The sequence below is a fragment of the Gadus morhua genome, chromosome 21 (assembly GCF_902167405.1).
Source record: "Gadus morhua chromosome 21, gadMor3.0, whole genome shotgun sequence".
Taxonomy (NCBI): domain Eukaryota; kingdom Metazoa; phylum Chordata; class Actinopteri; order Gadiformes; family Gadidae; genus Gadus; species Gadus morhua.
This window is the reverse complement of record NC_044068.1, coordinates 872,705-892,555: the sequence shown is the minus strand read 5'-3', so window position 1 is coordinate 892,555 and position 19,851 is coordinate 872,705. Positions and strand designations below refer to the sequence as shown.

The window sequence follows — 19,851 nt, the reverse complement described above, 5'->3', positions numbered from 1 at the left end:
ATACATTCGGTTAGAACGGGTGTATTTGATGTTTGCCAGGAATCCAACTCTTTTCAAAGCCCTACTTGTTGATGGAGTTTGAGAAGTGGTGGATGGATTTGGAGAAGTGATTGATGGAGGTGGAGAAGTGGTTGATGGAGGTGGAGAAGTGGTTGATGGAGGTGGAGAAGTGGTTGATGGAGGTGGAGAAGTGGTTGATGGAGGTGGAGAAGTGGTTGATAGAGGTGGAGAAGTTGTAGATGGAGAAGTGGTGGACGGAGGTGCAGAAGTTGTGGACGGAGTTGCAGAAGTCGTGAAAGGACAAGTTGTATTGACTGTTTGGAGACAAAAGTCAAGTTCATAGTTTAAATAAACACAAAGCTATTCACCTCATAACTTGCTGACATCAAGAAGCAAATCATCAAAACACATTCTAAAGTGCTTTGAAAATAATGACTTCTATAAATGGGAGGGAGTCTTTAAAGTTAGTGATTTAACAATGTCTATTGTTTCATCAATCCCAGTATGGGTCCATACTCTTACATTAAGGACTCAGGAGAATTGAGGCCTTGTATAGTGTCACAGCTTCAGATTCTTGGCTGTATCCACAGTTTTATGTCAACTGTGACCAGACATGAGAACGTACTGAGTTGGGAGAGCTGGCAGTATTCTTCATCAGGGGGAAGGGCATTGATGCATCCACACGTCTCATCAGTGATGTTGTCACATGACCCATGCAGAAGACACTTGTCACATGGCCAGCGATACGGATCCTCACATGTGCATTGGAACCCAGCCCCGAATGGAGAGCAAACTGAGGATAGAAAAACACAAAATTTCCATTTATGTTGGAAAGCCGTTATTTAATTGTAACATCTGGTAATCAAGTGAAAACATTTTGCTTAAAATATTAACAGTTCCCTCTTAACTCAGTCACAAGACACAGAGTCAGTAACGGCCTGGCCCTGGGGGCAGGGTGGAGGCCTGGGGGGAGGGTGGAGGCCTGGCCCCTGGGGGGAGGGTGGAGGCCTGGCCCCTGGGGGGAGGGTGGAGGCCTGGGGGGAGGGTGGAGGCCTGGCCCTGGGGGGAGGGTGGAGGCCTGGCCCCTGGGGGAGGGTGGAGGTACCTGTGGTGATGTTGATGTCCGTGATCTCGACAGCAGGACTGAGGGCCAGAGGAAAGCTGCTGTTCTCCAGCCGGGCGCGGAGAGTCTCCAGGGTGGCCAGGTCTATGAGGTGGAGCTCCACCACCACCTCCAACACCACCTCCGCCTGCAGTGCTGCAGCCACAACACACACTCAGAACGGGTTCTGTGTCCTCGGCCACACCCTCCTACGCCCCGTACGATGGACCATCACCCTCAGCGTACGGAACCAGGAGGAAGGAGACAGGAACCAGGGGGAAGGAGACAGGAACCAGGGAGGAAGGAGACTGGAACCAGGGGACAGGAACCAGGGGGAAGGAGACAGGAACCAGGTGGGAGGAACCAGGAGGAAGGAGACAGGAACCAGGAGGGAGGAACCAGGAGGAAGGAGACAGGAACCAGGAACCAGGGGACAGGAACCAGGAGGAAGGAGACAGGAACCAGGGGGAAGGAGACAGGAACCAGGGGGGAGGAGACAGGAACCAGGGGGAAGGAGACAGGAACCAGGGGGGAGGAGACAGGAACCAGGGGGAAGGAGACAGGAACCAGGAGGAAGGAGACAGGAACCAGGGGGAAGGAGACAGGAACCAGGGGGAAGGAGACAGGAACCAGGGGACAGGAACCAGGAGGAAGGAGACAGGAACCAGGAGGAAGAAGACAGGAACCAGGAGACAGGAACCAGGGGGGAGGAGACAGGAACCAGGGGGAAGGAGACAGGAACCAGGAGGGAGGAGACAGGAACCAGATGGTAGGAGATGGAAATTTGAGGAAATATTAATTCAGGAAATATGAACCAGGAGCTAGCACATTGGAACGAGGAGGTAGGTGATCTGAACCGGATTAGATGAGGCAGAAAACAATCAGAACTCATTTTAGGGCGTAAGTGATCCCCATTGTAAAAGGTCAAGCACAATACATTGACTCCTCTGTTTAGATTCCTAGAGGCCTTGGCTGAACACGCCCTCTCTCTTACTGGAAGCACATGATTAACCTCTGGCACTCCCTCAAGACCTCAGCTCTTATTGTGTTAGAGACGCATGGGTTACATTGGTAACATATATTGGTTAATTTATTTCAATCTCTATTCTATACATACTATAAACTAGTTTCTGTCTCTATTTTCACTATAGACGTGTTTCTGTCTCTAGGTTCACTGTAGACCTGTTTCTGTCTCTAGGTTCACTAAAGACGTGTTTCTGTCTCTAGGTTCACTGTAGACGTGTTTCTGTCTCTAGGTTCACTAAAGACGTGTTTCTGTCTCTAGGTTCACTATAGACGTGTTTCTGTCTCTAGGTTCACTGTAGACGTGTTTCTGTCTCTAGGTTCACTATAGACGTGTTTCTGTCTCTAGGTTCACTATAGACGTGTTTCTGTCTCTAGGTTCACTATAGCAGTGCTTCTGTTCAGAGATGCTGTGTTCTGTGTGTGTGGAGGAGGGCTGGGTTGGGCAGCCTCTCCTGGCCTGAGGCACACCGATCGGACTCTGGCGCTGGGTGAGGCTGCACAGCGGTTGCGCGTTGTGGATTCAATGTGCACAAGTTAAACCAGCCATCACCACACTCACTTGGGAGACTTCCTGCATTGATAAATGGAAGTCGGCTTGGCTCAGAAGATTGAGCGGGTTGGCTCGTAACCGGGAGGTCGCTGGTTCGATCCCCGGCTGCTCCTCGCTGAGTGTCGAGATGTCCCTGAGCGAGACGCCCCACCCTGACTGTCGCCCTGCGTGGTTGACTTCGCCGTCGGCGTGTGAATGTATGCAATAACCCATAGTCGCTTTGGTCGCCAATAGGTTCAATAAACCGGTTCTGTCGGTTCTGTCGGAGGAGCCCAGGCCTCAGTGGCAGGCCACACGGTTTGTTACACACGGGTAATGGGGGGGGGGTGCAGCTCACATTCGATTGGTTGACAGGACTGCCCGTCGGCGGGGGGGCCGTTGATGCAGGTGCAGACACCCTTGGCGATGACATCACAGGCGCCGTGGGCCAGGCAGCTCTCGATTGGCCAGGCGAACCCTTCCTGGCAGCGGCACTGCTCACCCGCGCCCACCGGCGTGCATGCTGCGGACAGTAAACAAACCGCGTTGTCATGGCAGCTGCCGGGTGAGGTAGGGGCTTTCAATAAGAACGACATGAAGAATGATGTCAATACTGGTGTACTGTTCTTCTGATCAGTGGTCTCACATGGGTCGCCCTACCTGTGGTGACCTGAATCTCGCTGATCTGGGTAATGTTGTTGAGTTGGACCGGGAGGCTGATGTTGTTCAGTGCGGCTATGAGGCCGGTGGAACCGTTCACTTCGATGTCGATCACGTACGTCCAGTTAAACGTCGCCTCTGCAGGGAGGCGACAAGTAGGAGCCTCTCGTTATGCTGTTGTAGTTCAGCCTCTAATGAGGCTGTATTGGACCGCAAAACATCATCGTTAGAGGCTGTAGTAGAACAGCCTCATTAGAGGTCGTACTAGAACAGCCTCATTAGAGGCTGAACTAGAACAGCCTCATTAGAGGCTGAACTAGAACAGCCTCATTAGAGGCTGAACTAGAACAGCTTCATTAGAGGCTGAACTAGAACAGCATCATAGAGGCTGAACTAGAACAGCCTCATTAGAGGTTGATCTAGAACAGCTTCATTAGAGGCTGTACTAGACCATATCAGGTAGGGATAACCAGTTTAATTGCTAACTTAATTTTTGTTATAGTTCTTTGAAGACCAACCATCTGCTGTCGCTCTTTTCTGGCGAAACATCTCTTTCGGAGGAATGTCCTGAGACACATAACACACAGACACAAAGAGGACAGTCCAGTTTAATACCTGGCTAACAACATTCAACACAGACATATGAAATCGGAGACAGTTCAGTTCTGTACTTTTTGGCTGGTGTTAACAGAAGGAATTCGCATGGAGGTGCAGCATTATCAACAATTTGAAATGGGAAAGGTTTAATAGTTTAACAGTTGGCAGCATAGTGTACACTCTACCTTTGATTTCATGAACTCTCACTCAGATTTTAAAACATACAACACTATCTCTGATCTCAGGTACACTGTAGCTCTGATATTACATTCCCTACGTCTGATTTTACAAACACTACCTCTGATTTAAAAGAAACACTGTTCCTCTTATCTCCTGAACACAACCCCTGATTTCATAAACACTAAATGATTTAATAAACTCTGTATCTGAGTTGTGTGCAGCAGCAGCAGCAGAGAGAGGTCATGTTTCCCGAAGCTCCGCTAGGCATTGGAAAAAACTACTTAATTCATCGTTCAGATCTACTTTATCTTATTTTATTTCATGATTGTAATACCTAACTGTATATAGTTTGTTTTCGTCGTCCTCCATCGCTCGATTCAACAATACATTTTGGCACTTTTTACTCCCGGATCAGACCGCAGAAAAAGTCTTGGACTTTCCTATCGCCAACATGCCTCTGTACTCGGATATCTCAGGCACGGAGACTGGGAAATGCACAGACTGCACCAAACTGCGACAGACGGTGGCTTTAATGGAAACGAGACTAGCAGCATTAGAAAAATGCAAAGGACCCCTACAGGATACAGTGCCGATGGGTGAGTTTGCTGAGCTCACTCAGATACAGCAAGATGATCAAAGCTACGCTGTATCCTTCCCGAAGCTGGACAAGAGAGAGACAGTTCCAGCTGCGTTTCACTGGCACAGAGTCGGCGCTAAGCCAAAACAACATACCAAAGTGAATCAACAAGATCACTCAACGCCAAATGCTAAACTACCCAAAGCTAAAGTTATCAGCCGGATTAGCCCGTCACTGAAATTAACCCTGCCACTGAAGAACCGGTTCCTGCCACTTCAAGAGTCCACGAACGAGCCTGCCACCCATGCACCCCTGAGCCCCGAGATGCGTCCGGACGGACAGTGCGGACAGAGATGGAACATGAACCAGTCGCCATGGAGGCGAGCTGCGCATGCCTCGGCCACCTGCGCACCCCTGACCCCTGAAATGTGTCCGGACAGACGGTACGGACAGACATGGAACAACCAGTCGCCACGGAGGCGGGCTGCGCATGTGTCTGCCACCGTCCAACAAGGGCCCATCTCAGAGGAAGCAGATGAACCAGACACTCTGATTATAGGAGACTCAACCATCAAGGATATAACCGGTAAGAAGATCAAAACATGCAACTTCCCATATGGAATGGTTAGTGATATCAACCATAAACTAGCCAAAATCATATTGGAAAACCCCAAAATCTCACAGATTATTGTGCATGCAGGATTTAATGATATTCAAAGAGAACAGTCAGAACTTCTGAAGAGGGATTACACTGATCAATTGGATACACTGGACAAAATACACATCAACTCATTCATCAGTGGACCCATACCAGCAGTTGACAGGGGAATAAACAGATTCAGTCGTCTACTTGCACTGAATACATGGCTTTCCAGAGTCTGCAATGAAAGAGGAAGGGGCTTTATTGACAATTTCAACTTATTCTGGGGGCGCAAATATCTTTTCAGAGCAGATGGCCTACACCCAAACAGGTTAGGCTCAAAACTGTTGAGGGACAATCTTCTCTTCTCGCTTTACACACAGGCCACAATCTTGCCATAAAGGACGTTTCGCATAATCTGCTGAACCCAAGGTTGCCTATGTCAAAACATGGCAACTTTTGCATTCCTGCTGTAACCACTAAGAGAGTAAACAAAGGGAAACTTAGACACACTGCTAACCTCACAAATCTCATACATATTTCCTCCAAACCAAAAACAACCTTAAAGCCTATCAACAACACCATCAGGATGGGTCTACTTAATGTTAGGTCTCTTAATAACAAATCATTTTTAGTTAATGATTTTATTACCACCTCTAAACTGGATTTTATGTTTTTAACTGAAACATGGCTGGAACAAAATAACAGTGCAACCGTTCTGATAGAGACAGCTCCTCCCAACTATAACTTTTTTGATGCATGTAGATCTGGAAAAAGAGGTGGAGGGGTTGCTGTTATATTTAAAAATGATTTTCAGGGGAAACAGATGTTATTTGGTGACTTTCCATCATTCGAATACCTTTGTGCTGTATTGAAATGCTCCCCCAGAGTTCTCCTATTAATTATTTACAGTCCACCCACATACTCTGCAAATTTTTTCGATGAATTCACAGAATTATTGTCTAGCATCTCCACAGACTTTGACTGTCTAGTTATAACTGGTGACTTATTTTCATACTGATGATTTGAATGACAAGTGTGCAAAAAAACTTTTTACCATTTTGGACAGATTTGAACTGTCCCAACATGTGAAAGAGACTACTCATTGTAAGGGCCACACTGTAGACATGGTTATCACAAAGGGCCTCAATGTTTCTGATCTCTCTGTGACTGATCCTTCCTTGTCTGACCACTTTTGTGTTTTCTTTAATATATCTTTTATTCCCAACATACAGACAAAATCAAATACTGTCAAAAAACGGTATATCAATGAAGAATCGTATGTACTTTTTAGAAAGGCCATCTCCTTACTACCACCTCTCAACCCATGTTCTGCTGATGATCTTGTAGAAAACTTTAATTTGAAAATTTTGAAAGTCATGGATGTCATTGCACCTTACAAGGTTAAAACGATTTCTGGAAAGCAAAAGGCACCCTGGAAAAAAGCTGCTTCTGTAACAGCACAGAAAAAAGAATGCAGGAAGGTTGAACGCATCTGGCGTAAAACAAAACTTCATATTCGCCATGATATCTACAAAGAGAGCCTCCATGCCTACAATTCAGACTTAAAAAGTGCTAGAGAAACATTTTTCTCCAATATCATTAAATCCAATAATAATAATGCAAAAACCCTATTTGCAACTGTTGACAGACTGACCAACCCCCCAACACAAATTCCACCTGATCTCCATTCCACGCAGAAATGCAATGAGTTTGCAGCTTTTTATACTGATAAAATTGAAGGCATCAGACGCGCCATCAATATCTCCACTTCAAACAAAAATGTTGGACTACCACCCTGTTAAGGCAAAAGTAACGTGGCAGGGATGGCATGCTTTAATGTTATTGACTCTAAAACTCTTGTGGAAACTGTTACACAACTAAAGCCATCCACCTGTTGCCTTGATTCTTTACCTACCAACCTCAGTAAGAATGTTTTTGACTGCCAAGCAATAGACATATTGCAGATAGTTAACAACTCTCTCCAGTCAGGCAACTTCCCAAAAGCCCTGAAAACTGCAGTTATTAAACCCCTTTTAAAAAAGCGGAGCCTAGATACCTCTATTATTAACAACTACAGACCAATATCAAATCTGCCCTTCATAAGTAAAATCATTGAGAAAGTTGTCCTCCAGCAACTTAATCACTTCCTGGCATCAACTGGTTGTTATGACACCTTCCAATCAGGATTTCGACCCCTGCACAGCACTGAGACCGCCCTCATCAAAGTTGTAAACGACATCCGTCTTAACACGGACTCTGGCAAAACCTCAATACTAATGCTACTAGACCTCAGTGCTGCATTCGACACTGTAGACCATACAATACTTTTGGACAGGTTAGAAAACTGGGTGGGGCTTTCAGGCACAGTCTTAAATTGGTTCAGATCCTACCTACAAAATAGGAACTACTTTGTTTCCATCGGCGACTTTGTATCAGAATCAACCAACGTGATGTGTGGAGTCCCACAAGGTTCGATCTTAGGACCCTCTTTATTCAACATCTACATGCTCCCACTAGGGCAAATCATGCATAATAACAATATTGACCATCATTGCTATGCTGATGACACGCAAATCTATGTATCGCTATCACCAAATGACTATCGGCCCATAGATCTGCTGTGCCAGTGCATTGAGCAAGTGAAAGACTGGATGTGCCGAAATTTCCTTCAGCTAAATGAGGATAAAACAGAGATAATTGTATTTGTTGCTAAAACGGAAAGGCTTAAAGTAACCCAACACCTTCACTCTCTGTCCCTGAAAACCTCAATCAAAGCCAGAAATCTAGGGGTTATCATGGATTCTGATATACATTTCGAAAGTCACATCAAATCAGTTACAAAATCTGCATATTATCACCTTAAAAATGTAGCAAGACTTAGAGGGCTCATGTCCACCGAAGACTTACAAAAACTTGTACATGCCTTTATCACTAGTAAGCTTGATTACTGCAATGGTCTCCTTACAGGTCTCCCAAAACAAACTCTAAGGAAGCTTCAGCTTGTTCAGAGTGCTGCTGCTAGAGTTTTAACAAAGACCAAAAAATTTGAACATATTACACCAATTCTTAAATCGTTACATTGGCTTCCTGTAGGTCAGATAATTGATTTTAAAATCATGTTGCTAACCTATAAATCCCTACATGGTTTAGGCCCAAAATATTTAACTGATATGCTTCCACTACATAAGCCTTCTAGAACACTAAGATCTTCTGAGACCAATCTGTTAATAATCCCCAGAGTAAACACGAAACATGGGAAAGCAGGATTTAGTTACTACAACAAATGGCTGGAATAAACTCCCTGAGGATTTAAGACTTGCCCCAACTCTGAGCACCTTCAAAACAAGATTGAAGACTTTTATGTTTGCTTTAGCTTTCTGCTCCTGAGTTTGTATTTGTATAAGGGTTAGAGTCCTGAGTTTTGTTTGTATTTGTATAATAGCATGTCATCCAAGTGATTTGTTCATCTTTGCTAGTTTGTCAATGTTGATACGTGTACCTTTATTTTACTAAAATGCCTTTTTAACTTTCCCTTTATTTTCTATTTTTACCAGAAAAATACATGATCTGATACCAGAGAGAAAGGTTGCTTGGCTAGAGTCCTAGAAGCTGGGTTAGAGTCCTAGAATATTGTCCTTTAGGTCGGGTTGTAGTCCCGACTTGGGTTCCAGAGAGTCTGTTGATCTGATCTTAAATAACTTTCAATTTAATTTTCTCACTTTCTTAAATACATTGCACTTTCAATTTTACTTACTAAATAGCCTTTTTAACTTTCTATTTTACTCATTTCTTTGCATATGTTTTCTTTTACTTATCTATTATTTTATTTTATTGTATAACAATGTTTTTATGTGAAGCACTTTGAGTCTGCCTTGTGTATGAAAAGTGCTATATAAATAAAGTTGCCTTGCCTTGCCTACCTCTGATTTCATAAACACTAACCCTGTGATCTCATAAACAGTATACCTCTGATCTCATAAAGACTGTACCTCTGATCTCATGAACACTAAATCTGATTTCATAAACACCACCAATGACTTCCAATGGAGATGAATCATTGAACCCTTTGCCTCTGATTTCATAATCACTTGTACCTCTGATCTCATAATCACTTGTACCTCTGATGTCATAATCACTTGTATCTCTGGTCTCATAATCACTTGTACCTCTGGTCTCATAATCACTTGTGCCTCTGGTCTCATAATCACTTGTGCCTCTGGTCTCATAATCACTTGTGCCTCTGGTCTCATAATCACTTGTGCCTCTGGTCTCATAATCACTTGTGCCTCTGGTCTCATAATCATTTGTACCTCTGGTCTCATAATCACTTGTACCTCTGGTCTCATAATCACTTGTACCTCCGATCTCATAATCACTTGTACCTCCGATCTCATAATCACTTGTACCTCCGATCTCATAATCACTTGTACCTCCGATCTCATAATCACTTGTACCTCCGGTCTCATAATCACTTGTACCTCCGGTCTCATAATCACTTGTACCTCCGGTCTCATAATCACTTGTACCTCCGGTCTCATAATCACTTGTACCTCTGGTCTCATATTCACTTGTACCTCTGGTCTCATAATCACTTGTACCTCTGGTCTCATAATCACTTGTACCTCTGGTCTCATAATCACTTGTACCTCTGGTCTCATAATCACTTGTACCTCTGGTCTCCAGCCAGCCAAAGCTGTAAAGGACTCCTTAGACTCCAGGATGAGGTAGAGCAGGAGGAGGCTGCACGCCGACAGCCCCAGGGTCAACGTCGCCATCTCTGTCTGAGGGGGGATGCAGGAAAAACATACCTTTGGTAGCCTTTTGATTGTATATTTAACATATTGTAATATGCTTGTATAAAACCATAAAACAATAGAATACACCTGTGGGAGTGTGTGTGGAGGATGGGTGGTTTAGACAGCCTCACCTGGCCGAGTCTGATTGGGAACAGCTCTCAGATAGCCAGCCCGCCACACACACACTCACTCACTCACACACTCATTCACTCGATCAATCACACACTCACTCACACACACACTCACTCACTTGATCACTCACACACTCACTCACACACACACTCACTCGATCACTCACTCACTCTCTCACACACTCACTCACTCATATTCATACACATTCTTACACACAGATTCACACCATTATGAGCATGGTATCAATGAATGAGTGATTCTTCATGTCATCATAGCAGGTGATCGCCATTCTGACCTTTAATGGAGGTTTCTTGGCTGAGGCTTGATCACACCATCACCATAAGAAGGGAAACAGCGAATCAAGAAGCGTCTGCTGGTGGATCTTCTATAGAGAGAGACATAATGTTCATATCAATCATGAGTTGGATTGAGAGCAATCCGAACTATAACAAACAACATACAAATAAAATGATCTGCAACAATAACTAGCTACTCTCAATAACCAGTCCCTGGTATAAACCAGTTAATCATTAGAACCAGTCCCTCATAATAATAATGGTAGATCAGTTTTTTACAACGCTTTTTTAAATACTCAAAGACGCTTTACAGACGGGAATACATACAGACAGTACAGACACTCAAACAAAAGGAAAAAGAACAACACAACATAGACAACACATTATTAGAGAGAGAGAGCATGGAAGATAATAATAACCAGTCCCTCCTAAAAACCAGTCCCTCATAATAACCAGTCCCTCCTAAAAACCAGTCCCTCATAATAACCAGTCCCTCCTAAAAACCAGTCCCTCATAATAACCAGTCCCTCATAATAACCAGTCCCTCATAATAACCAGTCCCTCATAATAACCATTCCCTCATAATAACCAGTCCCTCATAATAACCAGTCCCTCATAATAACCAGTCCCTCATAATAACCAGTCCCTCATAATAACCATTCCCTCATTATAACCAGTCCCTCATAATAACCATTCCCTCATTATAACCAGTCACTTGCACTAACCAGTCACTCATAATACCAGTCCCTCCTAATAACGAGTCCCTGGTAATAACCAGTCACTCATAATAACCAGTCCCTCATGATAAAAAGTCATTCAAAATAACCAGTATATCATGTAACCAGTTAACAATGCCATTTCCCAGCCACACGTCTGTATCCACTTCCAAACTCGGTTAAATTGTTCCTTATATGTATATGTGTATTATTTATGTATGTATATATATGTATGAATAAATTATATTATAAGGTGATATACCTTTATATATGATATGAATATGTCAGCACAACATTGGGATGAAGACATGAGGAGAGATGATGAGTGAAGATCACATGTAAATGAGGACATGAGACAGAGGAGATCCATTGTTATGATGAGGGCATGAAAGAGGAGATCCTTTGTTATGATGAAGACATGAAACAGGAGATAAATTGTTATGATGAAGACATGAAACAGGAGATTCATTGTTTTTATGTGCAAACATGATAGAGAGCGGATCCATTGTTGTTGTTCTGAGGAAATGACTCAAGAGTGTGGTTACGTGGAGGAAATACTCGTTAGAAATAACTCGTTAAATGCACCGATTGATGAGTGACAGGTAATAGATGAGCCAATTAATGTGAATATTTTGTTGTAATTAGCTCAAGTCTAGTGGTACAATTTAATATTTTTGATTTTGATATTGACGTTAACCTTACTCTGCTTATTTCAACAATAAATCAGATGCTCTATAGTAGCTAGAGTCTACTTTTACCACAACTTGAGTTCTTCTTACGTTAAAGTAACACATCTTTTACTTGAGAACAGTGTGTGGCTGCTCTACGCAACTTTCAGGACCTTTATAACACCTTTCCAATAGTGGTATTTACATCACACATATATCAAATATCTACAGCTTACAATCAAACACAAGTCAGCCTGCGACCGACCTGCCTATCAGGGCCCTGATCGGGGCCCCTACTCCGAACCTGGGAACCCCAGAGCTAGCAATCGCAGTCTGCTAGCATGATAGGCTAGCTAGCTGCTACCCGCAGCGGGTCTGAAGTTATTAAGAACAACAGAAACTGTTGTAACCCGATAACCATGAAGGGCCCGAGTCACAGGTGAGGAGAAAGCTGCCATTGTTAACGTCTCCAAGCCTAGTCTGAGGTTTGGGATGAAGAAGAGAACAAATCACTCTCTCTGTCTCTCTCTGTCTGTCTCTATGTCTCTCTCTATGTCTCTCTTTGTTTCGCTATTTGTCTATATCTTTTTCCCTCTCTCTCTCTCTGTCTCCATGTCTCTCTCACTGTTTGACAATGTCTCTCTTTGTCTATAGATGTTTCTCTCTGTCTCTCCCTGTCTTCCTGTCTCCCTCTGTCTCTCCCTGTCTCTCTCTGTCTCTCTCTCTCCCTGTCTCTCCCTGTCTCTCCCTGTCTCTCTCTGTCTCTCTCTGTCTCTCTTTCTCTCTCTGTCTCTGTCTCTGTCTCTGTCTCTCTCTCTCTCTCCTCGTACGTGTAAATATGTGCCTGACATTGAAAGCTTCTAGCTAGGGAGGGATATGAACTCCTAATCTTGGTTCAAACTGATCTGAAGGGTTAGGAAGTACTTCTATCAGATTGAGGTCAAACACTTTTTTATTTCATGATAACAATCATATTATAATAAGAATTATTAACAGCTAATTATGTCTAAATTAATAATAACAATAATCACAATTTCTCTCTCTCTCTTACACACACGCACACTAACACACACACACACACACACACAATTGAATGGCGATAATCCATCCAACTGTAAGTAGCTACTACGGGCGGACACGTACACATTATTACCAAATGATTGTGTAATGTTCAAAGTTATTTAATTGTTAACTTAAATCAAAACTACAATAAGTCACATGGTTGTCCTGAGATGACCACTACCACGTCGTCATGACGATGTACACCTGGATGGGGGTCTCTTATTATTTAAATCAGCGGAACACAGTACTAACAGTCCTGTGATCTCCCATCACAGGAGAGCGCCAGCGAGGAGAACAAAGCATAACTTACCGGCTCCTCGAAGCTGCACGGAGGACTGGATGGTGTGTTGCGGCACACTGTCCACTGAGAGAAACGCCTCCTGAGATACGCTATTCTACGGTTCACACCTGTCGGACTGGTTTAGCTGCTCCCCTGCGCTGAAACAGTCCTTCACCGGCTGGGACGGCAGTGTTTGCAGGACCCTGGATATTCCATTAGCTGGCAGGAATTCAAACCTTTCCAGCACTTCCTGGAGTTAATGTTTGCTTGAACTAATCTCTATCATCTGATTGGGGAGATTCCTTTATCCAACACCAACTCCAATAAAGGATTGTATTACTACATCCCACTGTAGAACAGAGACTATTACTACCCCTAACTGTAGTACAGAGACTATTACTACACCACACTGTAGTACATAGACTATTACTACACCACACTGTAGCACAGAGACTATTACTACACCACACTGTAGCACAGAGACTATTACTACACCACACTGTAGCACAGAGACTATTACTACACCACACTGTAGCACAGAGACTATTACTACACCACACTGTAGCACAGAGACTATTACTACTACACCACACTGTAGCACAGAGACTATTACTACACCACACTAGTACAGAGACTATTACTACACCACACTGTAGTACAGAGACTATTACTACAACACACTGTAGTACAGAGACTATTACTACACCACACTGTAGTACAGAGACTATTACTACACCACACTGTAGCACAGACTATTACTACACCACACTGTAGCACAGAGACTATTACTACACCACACTGTTGTACAGAGACTATTACTACACCACACTGTAGCACAGAGACTATTACTACACCGCACTGTAGCACAGAGACTATTACTACACCACACTGTAGCACAGAGACTATTACTATACCACACTGTAGTATAGAGACTATTACTACACCACACTGTAGCACAGACTATTACTACACCACACTGTAGTACAGAGACTATTACTACACCACACTGTAGTATAGAGACTATTACTACACCACACTGTAGTACAGAGACTATTACTACACCACACTGTAGTAAAGAGACTATTATTACACCACACTGTAGTACAGAGACTATTACTACACCACACTGTGGTATAGAGTAGTACTAATACCACACTGCAGTAAAATCCTGTAGTACTACAATTAAGTAAAGATTATGTAGTAAAGATATTGTTGTTCTACACTCCCATCATGTACACTGTCCCATGTAGCAGAGGGGCTAAAGAGCATGTAGCAGAGAGGCTAAAGAGCATGCAGCAGAGGGGCTAAAGAGCATGTAGCAGAGAGGCTAAAGAGCATGTAGCAGAGGGGCTAAAGAGCATGTAGCAGAGGGGCTAAAGAGCATGTAGCAGAGGGGCTAAAGAGCATGTAGCAGAGGGGCTAAAGAGCATGTAGCAGAGAGGCTTAAGAGCATGTAGCAGAGAGGCTAAAGAGAATGTAGCAGAGAGGCTAAAGAGCATGTAGCAGAGAGGCTAAAGAGCATGTAGCAGAGAGGCTAAAGAGCATATAGCAGAGAGGCTAAAGAGCATGTAGCAGAGAGGCTAAAGAGCATGTAGCAGAGAGGCTAAAGAGCATGTAGCAGAGAGGCTAAAGAGCATATAGCAGAGAGGCTAAAGAGCATGTAGCAGAGAGGCTAAAGAGCATGTAGCAGAGAGGCTAAAGAGCATGTAGCAGAGGGGCTAAAGAGCATGTAGCAGAGGTGCTAAAGAGCATGTAGCAGAGAGGCTAAAGAGCATGTAGCAGAGAGGCTAAAGAGCATGTAGCAGAGGGGCTAAGAGCATGTAGCAGAGACGCTAAAGAGCATGTAGCAGAGCGGCTAAAGAGCATGTAGCAGAGAGGCTAAAGAGCATGTAGCAGAGAGGCTAAAGAGCATGTAGCAGAGAGGCTAAAGAGCATGTAGCAGAGAGGCTAAAGATCATGTAGCAGAGAGGCTAAAGAGCATGTAGCAGAGAGGCTAAAGAGCATGTAGCAGAGAGGCTAACATGATTTATAACTGTTTCAGGGTAACGTCAACTTGTGCATAGGAAGGATGTCCGTCAATCAAAAAGGCGTTTAAAGCATCATGGTGGATGTTCCACGCTGTAATTTATTGAACATTGGAGTCCAGCGGTGTCTATGAATGAGAACACACAGTCAGCCAGTGTTTAGCTCTTTAATAATAAGGAGAACATTTGCATGGTAGTAAACATTCTGGTTCCACACTCGGTGAGACCGGCAGAGAGACGCTACAGGCCTCCAGTCTCGCTCACAATCACTTGGTATAAAACACACGCGCTCACACGCCCATCTCCATGGAGACGTTCTCACCGCAAACAGCCAACACCGTCGCCATGCCGACCAGCGTCTACGTCAGGTCCAACCGCCTGGGCCGGGTACTCTGCTCATCGCCCCAGCTTATCATGGAGGGGTCCCCTTTAAAACTGGTGTGAGCCCAGGGGGCGTGGCCCACCAGGGGGCGTGGCCCACCAGGGGGCGTGGCCCACCAGGGGGCGTGGCCCACCAGGGGGCGTGGCCCGCCAGGGGGCGTGACCCACCAGGGGGCGTGTCCCACCAGGGGGCGTGTCCCACCAGGGGGCGTGGCCCATCAGGTGGGACCACTCAGGGGACGTGTCACACCAGGGGGCGTGGCCCATCAGGTGGGACCACTCAGGGGGCGTGGCCCATCAGGTGTGCCCCCCTCCAGGGATGAAGCACCTGAAAGTATGATAATGGTTTGATGAAGGTTTGATAAAAGTTTGATGAAGGTTTGATAAAAGTTTGATGAAGGTTTGATGAAGGTACAATAGAGGTTTGATGACGGTATGATTAAGGTTTGATGAAGGTACGATAGAGGTTTGATTACGGTATGATGAAGGTATGATTAAGGTTTGATAAAGGTTTGATGAAGGTTTGATGAAGGTACGATAAAGGTTTGATTACGGTTTGATGAAGGTACGATAGAGGTTTGATGATGGTATGATTAAGGTTTGATAAAGGTTGATAAAGGTTGGATGAAGGTTTGATGAAGGTACGATAGAGGTTTGATTACGGTTCGATGAAGGTACGATAGATGTTTGATGACGGTATGATGAAGGTTTGATTAAGTTTTGATGAAGATATGATTACGGTTTTATTAAGGTATGACTACAGTTTGATGAAGGTACGATTAAGGTTTGATGAAGGTTTGATGCAGTCCAGAGGTTCGTACAGTCTAAACCCTACGTGGGCATGGGACTGTCTGCAGGCATGCTCTCTGAACGTGGAAGAATCATGGGTTTTCTGGAACATGAAAGTTCCTGGACCTCTTCAGCCCAAAGAGGTTTCCAGGGCGTGCTCTATACGTTAATGCCTATGGAGCACGACAGACGAGACGCATCACTGCAGCGGAGAGACCGCTGCGCTACAAAAGACAGAACTGAACGGGACTAATCATGAATGTACAAAAAAATACACAACAAATCATGTCAGTTAACAGCATTTCAGATTAAAAAAACGAACGGATTAGACACGTTTCTGTTTTTGAAGAAAAAAACAATTAGTGCATCGCTATGCGTACATTTCAACGCTGCTTCACTGCTGGAAAAGAAATAGATTGTTTTACATTTCTAACTTTAAAAAAACTCCAGTACTTGGCTCCCAAATGTCCAAAAACACTTTATCATCGCTACATTGCCGTGGCACAAAGGTGTATTGAGCAGTACCATTATGATTATTAATATTATTATTAGAAGTAGCAGAAGCAGGATTAGTAGTAGTACTAGCAGTAGTATTAGTGGTGGGGGTGTTCTGTCCACGATGCCAACACGAAAGCAGTCCAAGTGGAAAGCAGTGGCTATAAAGTGCTTCAGATGAGAGCCTTTGGTTGAACAGCACATACGCCCCCTTCAGTCCTGTTGTGGTACTACAACCTAACGTCCAAACGCGTCCAACCCCGAGCCATACAGCTCCACCTTGAAGATCTATTGGTACTTAACGACTCAGTTCGGGGTCACATTTGTATGGCTTCGGTTTCAAAGCAGCTGATCGAGACATGAGAACGTTTTAAGTCAGAGGGACTACAAGCATGGTAGCGTTGAAGCCTAGCTAACGCTTAGCCCAGCTCCCAGCTAGCTAGCCTCTCCTCATAACAGGTGGGACTGTTCGTATTCCAGGGAAACCAAACTCAAAGTTTAGGCACATAACCTTCAGGTTGAGGTCCGGCTAGTCCCCCACAAAGTGTTGTCTGGTTTGGACGTGGACTCAGTGTTCTCCTGACGTGGACGTAAGGTTCTCCTGACGTGAACCGGCAGGGTCTTCTGATGTGGACACATTGTTCTCCTGACGTAGACTCAGGGTTCTCCTGACGTAGACTCATTCTCCTGACGTGGACCGGCAGGGTCTACTGACGGGGACTGTGAGGTTCTCCAGACGTGGACCTCCAGGTTCCCCTGAACACAGAACCCTTCTGCCAAACCCTGGTCCGGAGTCATTGAGTCATTGAGATATTCCATTACGGAACATTAAGGCAATGGAATCTTTAAAATGTGTGAGTTCAGAGAAGAGCTCAGCAGGAACGCGCTGGAGCTCCTCAAGTATGCGTCTGTCACCTGATCTTCAGTTATGCACGGTGTACGATGCGACAATGCGGAAGTGCCTGGCGCCCGGTGTCGATAGCTTCTCAAGGAGCAGATAAGCGCGGTCGATGGGGGGGGGGGGGGGGGTTCAGCAGAATAGATAAGGAGGTGACGGTAATAAAGAGTTCTCCTTCCTCCTTCCGTTGGTCAGCGGCCCAGAGAGCCACAGGCAGCAAGCACATCAACGCCAGCTGTTACTGTTCCTTTAATCACAGAATCACTGCTCCCCAGTGGACCGGCTCCAGGTCCCGGTCCGGGTCTAAAGCAGGTCAGGGAGGTGGCTGTAGACCGAGTCCAGCAGGGTCTGGCTGGCCTCCTGGCTCTTGGTGCCGGCGATCTCGAACAGGCGGTCCAGTTTGTCCTCGGCGGCGGGGATCTCCTCGATGACCTGCAGCTCCTGGGGGTTCAGGATGTGGAGCATGTCGTCAAACACCGGCTGGAGGTCACAGGGGTCCAGACGCACCTGGCGTAGCACGGTGTCCTTCCTCTCTGCAGGGGGGAGGGAGGGAGAGGGAGGGATGGGGAGGGAGGGAGAGAGGGAGGGAGGGAGGGGGAGAGGTAGGAAGGGACGGAGTGAAGGGGGGAGACGGAGAGGGAGGGGCAGGGAGAGAGGGAGGGAGGGAGAGGGAGGGAGGGAGGGAGGGAGGGGGGAGATGGAGAGGGAGGGAGGGAGGGGCAGGGAGAGAGGGAGCGAGGGGAAGAGTCAGATGTTAAGGACAAAACAAAGTGCACTTCCCAGCATGGCCACAAGAGGTCTCTAGTACGTATAAGCAAAATGGAGCCAAGGACGTCTATTTAATAACCTTTATATTATTATGAGGCATAATAGAGTCAATGACGTGAGTTCAATAACCTTTATATTAAAATGGAAGCATAATGAAGTCAATGAGGTGAGTTTAATAACTTTCATAGTAATAAAGAAGCATAATTGAATCATGGAAGTGTTTTAATAACATTACTCATAGTACATAACAGCTTTTACCAGCTGTGTTCAGCGACTAAAAGTAAATGTTCTGTACTCCGTTAATTGTATTAATTGTATTCTACTTTATTCTGCAGTTTTGTTAAACTCTTACTATATTCTGCTGTATGGTAATATATTCTGCTGTACTCTTCTGTATTCTACTGTACTGTACACTGCAGAACTTTACTGTACTGTACTCTACTGTATCATACTGTACTCTACTGTACTCTACTGAACTCTACTGTAATCTAATTTATTGTACTCTACTCTACAGGATTCTACTCTACTGTACTCTACTGGACTGTACTGTACTCTACTGTACTGTACTCTGCAGGACTCAACTGGACTCTACTGTACTCTACTGTACTGTACTCTGCAGGACTCAACTGGACTCTACTGTAATCTACTGTACTCTACTCTACTGTACTGTACTCTGCAGGACTCAACTGGACTCTACTGTACTCTACTGTACTGTACTCTGCAGGACTCAACTGGACTCTACTGTACTCTACTGTACTCTACTGTACTGTACTCTGCAGGACTCTACTGGACTGTACTGTACTCTACTGTACTCTACTGTAATCTACTGTACTCTACTCTACTGTAATCTACTGTACTGGGCTGTACCTTTGGTAATGAAGGAGCCCGTCCGGCTGAGGGCGGAGTCTTTGCTGGAGGTGGAGTCACAGCGGAGCAGAGGCTCTGACTCATCAGGGAAGAAGCCCCTGGCCACGCCCCCTCCGCCGTTACTGGCCGGGGAGGGCAGGGGGGGGAGGTGCTTGTGGGCCGGGCTCTGGCTCATGTTCACCGATGATGGCATCAGCTGGTTTGCGTCAAACTAGGGAGGGGGAGAGGGGGAGGCAGAGGGAGAAGGAGATAGGGGGAGAGGAGGAGAGGAGGAGAGAGGGGGGAGGGAGGGGGATAGGGAGAGAGGGGGAGAGGAGGAGAAGGGGGAGAGGGAGGGAGGGAGAGAGGGGGAGAGGGGGAGAGGG

The 19,851-nt window shown here is 45.2% G+C and overlaps 2 protein-coding genes across 2 annotated transcripts in view; both read right to left on the bottom strand.

Annotated features, from left to right (window-relative positions):
- LOC115534835 (mucin-2) overlaps positions 1 to 13,471 on the bottom strand; it is a 42,402-nt gene extending 28,931 nt beyond the window's left edge. The window contains exons 1-9 of the mRNA XM_030346117.1: positions 13,295 to 13,471; positions 10,538 to 10,627; positions 9,985 to 10,095; positions 3,836 to 3,884; positions 3,318 to 3,455; positions 3,016 to 3,180; positions 1,106 to 1,258; positions 626 to 793; positions 66 to 314 (exon numbers count right to left, since the gene is read on the bottom strand). Of these exons, the coding sequence (XP_030201977.1) occupies positions 66 to 314; positions 626 to 793; positions 1,106 to 1,258; positions 3,016 to 3,180; positions 3,318 to 3,455; positions 3,836 to 3,884; positions 9,985 to 10,089 (1,027 nt within the window). The 5' untranslated portion in view covers positions 10,090 to 10,095; positions 10,538 to 10,627; positions 13,295 to 13,471. The remainder of the gene's footprint in view (positions 1 to 65; positions 315 to 625; positions 794 to 1,105; positions 1,259 to 3,015; positions 3,181 to 3,317; positions 3,456 to 3,835; positions 3,885 to 9,984; positions 10,096 to 10,537; positions 10,628 to 13,294) is intronic.
- Positions 13,472 to 15,441: 1,970 nt separating this feature from the next.
- On the bottom strand, positions 15,442 to 19,697 carry tnfrsf21 (tumor necrosis factor receptor superfamily, member 21; the record flags this gene model as incomplete). The annotated part of the gene is given in 2 exon segments (XM_030345235.1): positions 15,442 to 18,384; positions 19,487 to 19,697. Coding segments are annotated over 2 exon segments (441 nt in total), but the record flags the coding sequence as incomplete, so codon positions are not given.
- Positions 19,698 to 19,851: the final 154 nt, after the last annotated feature.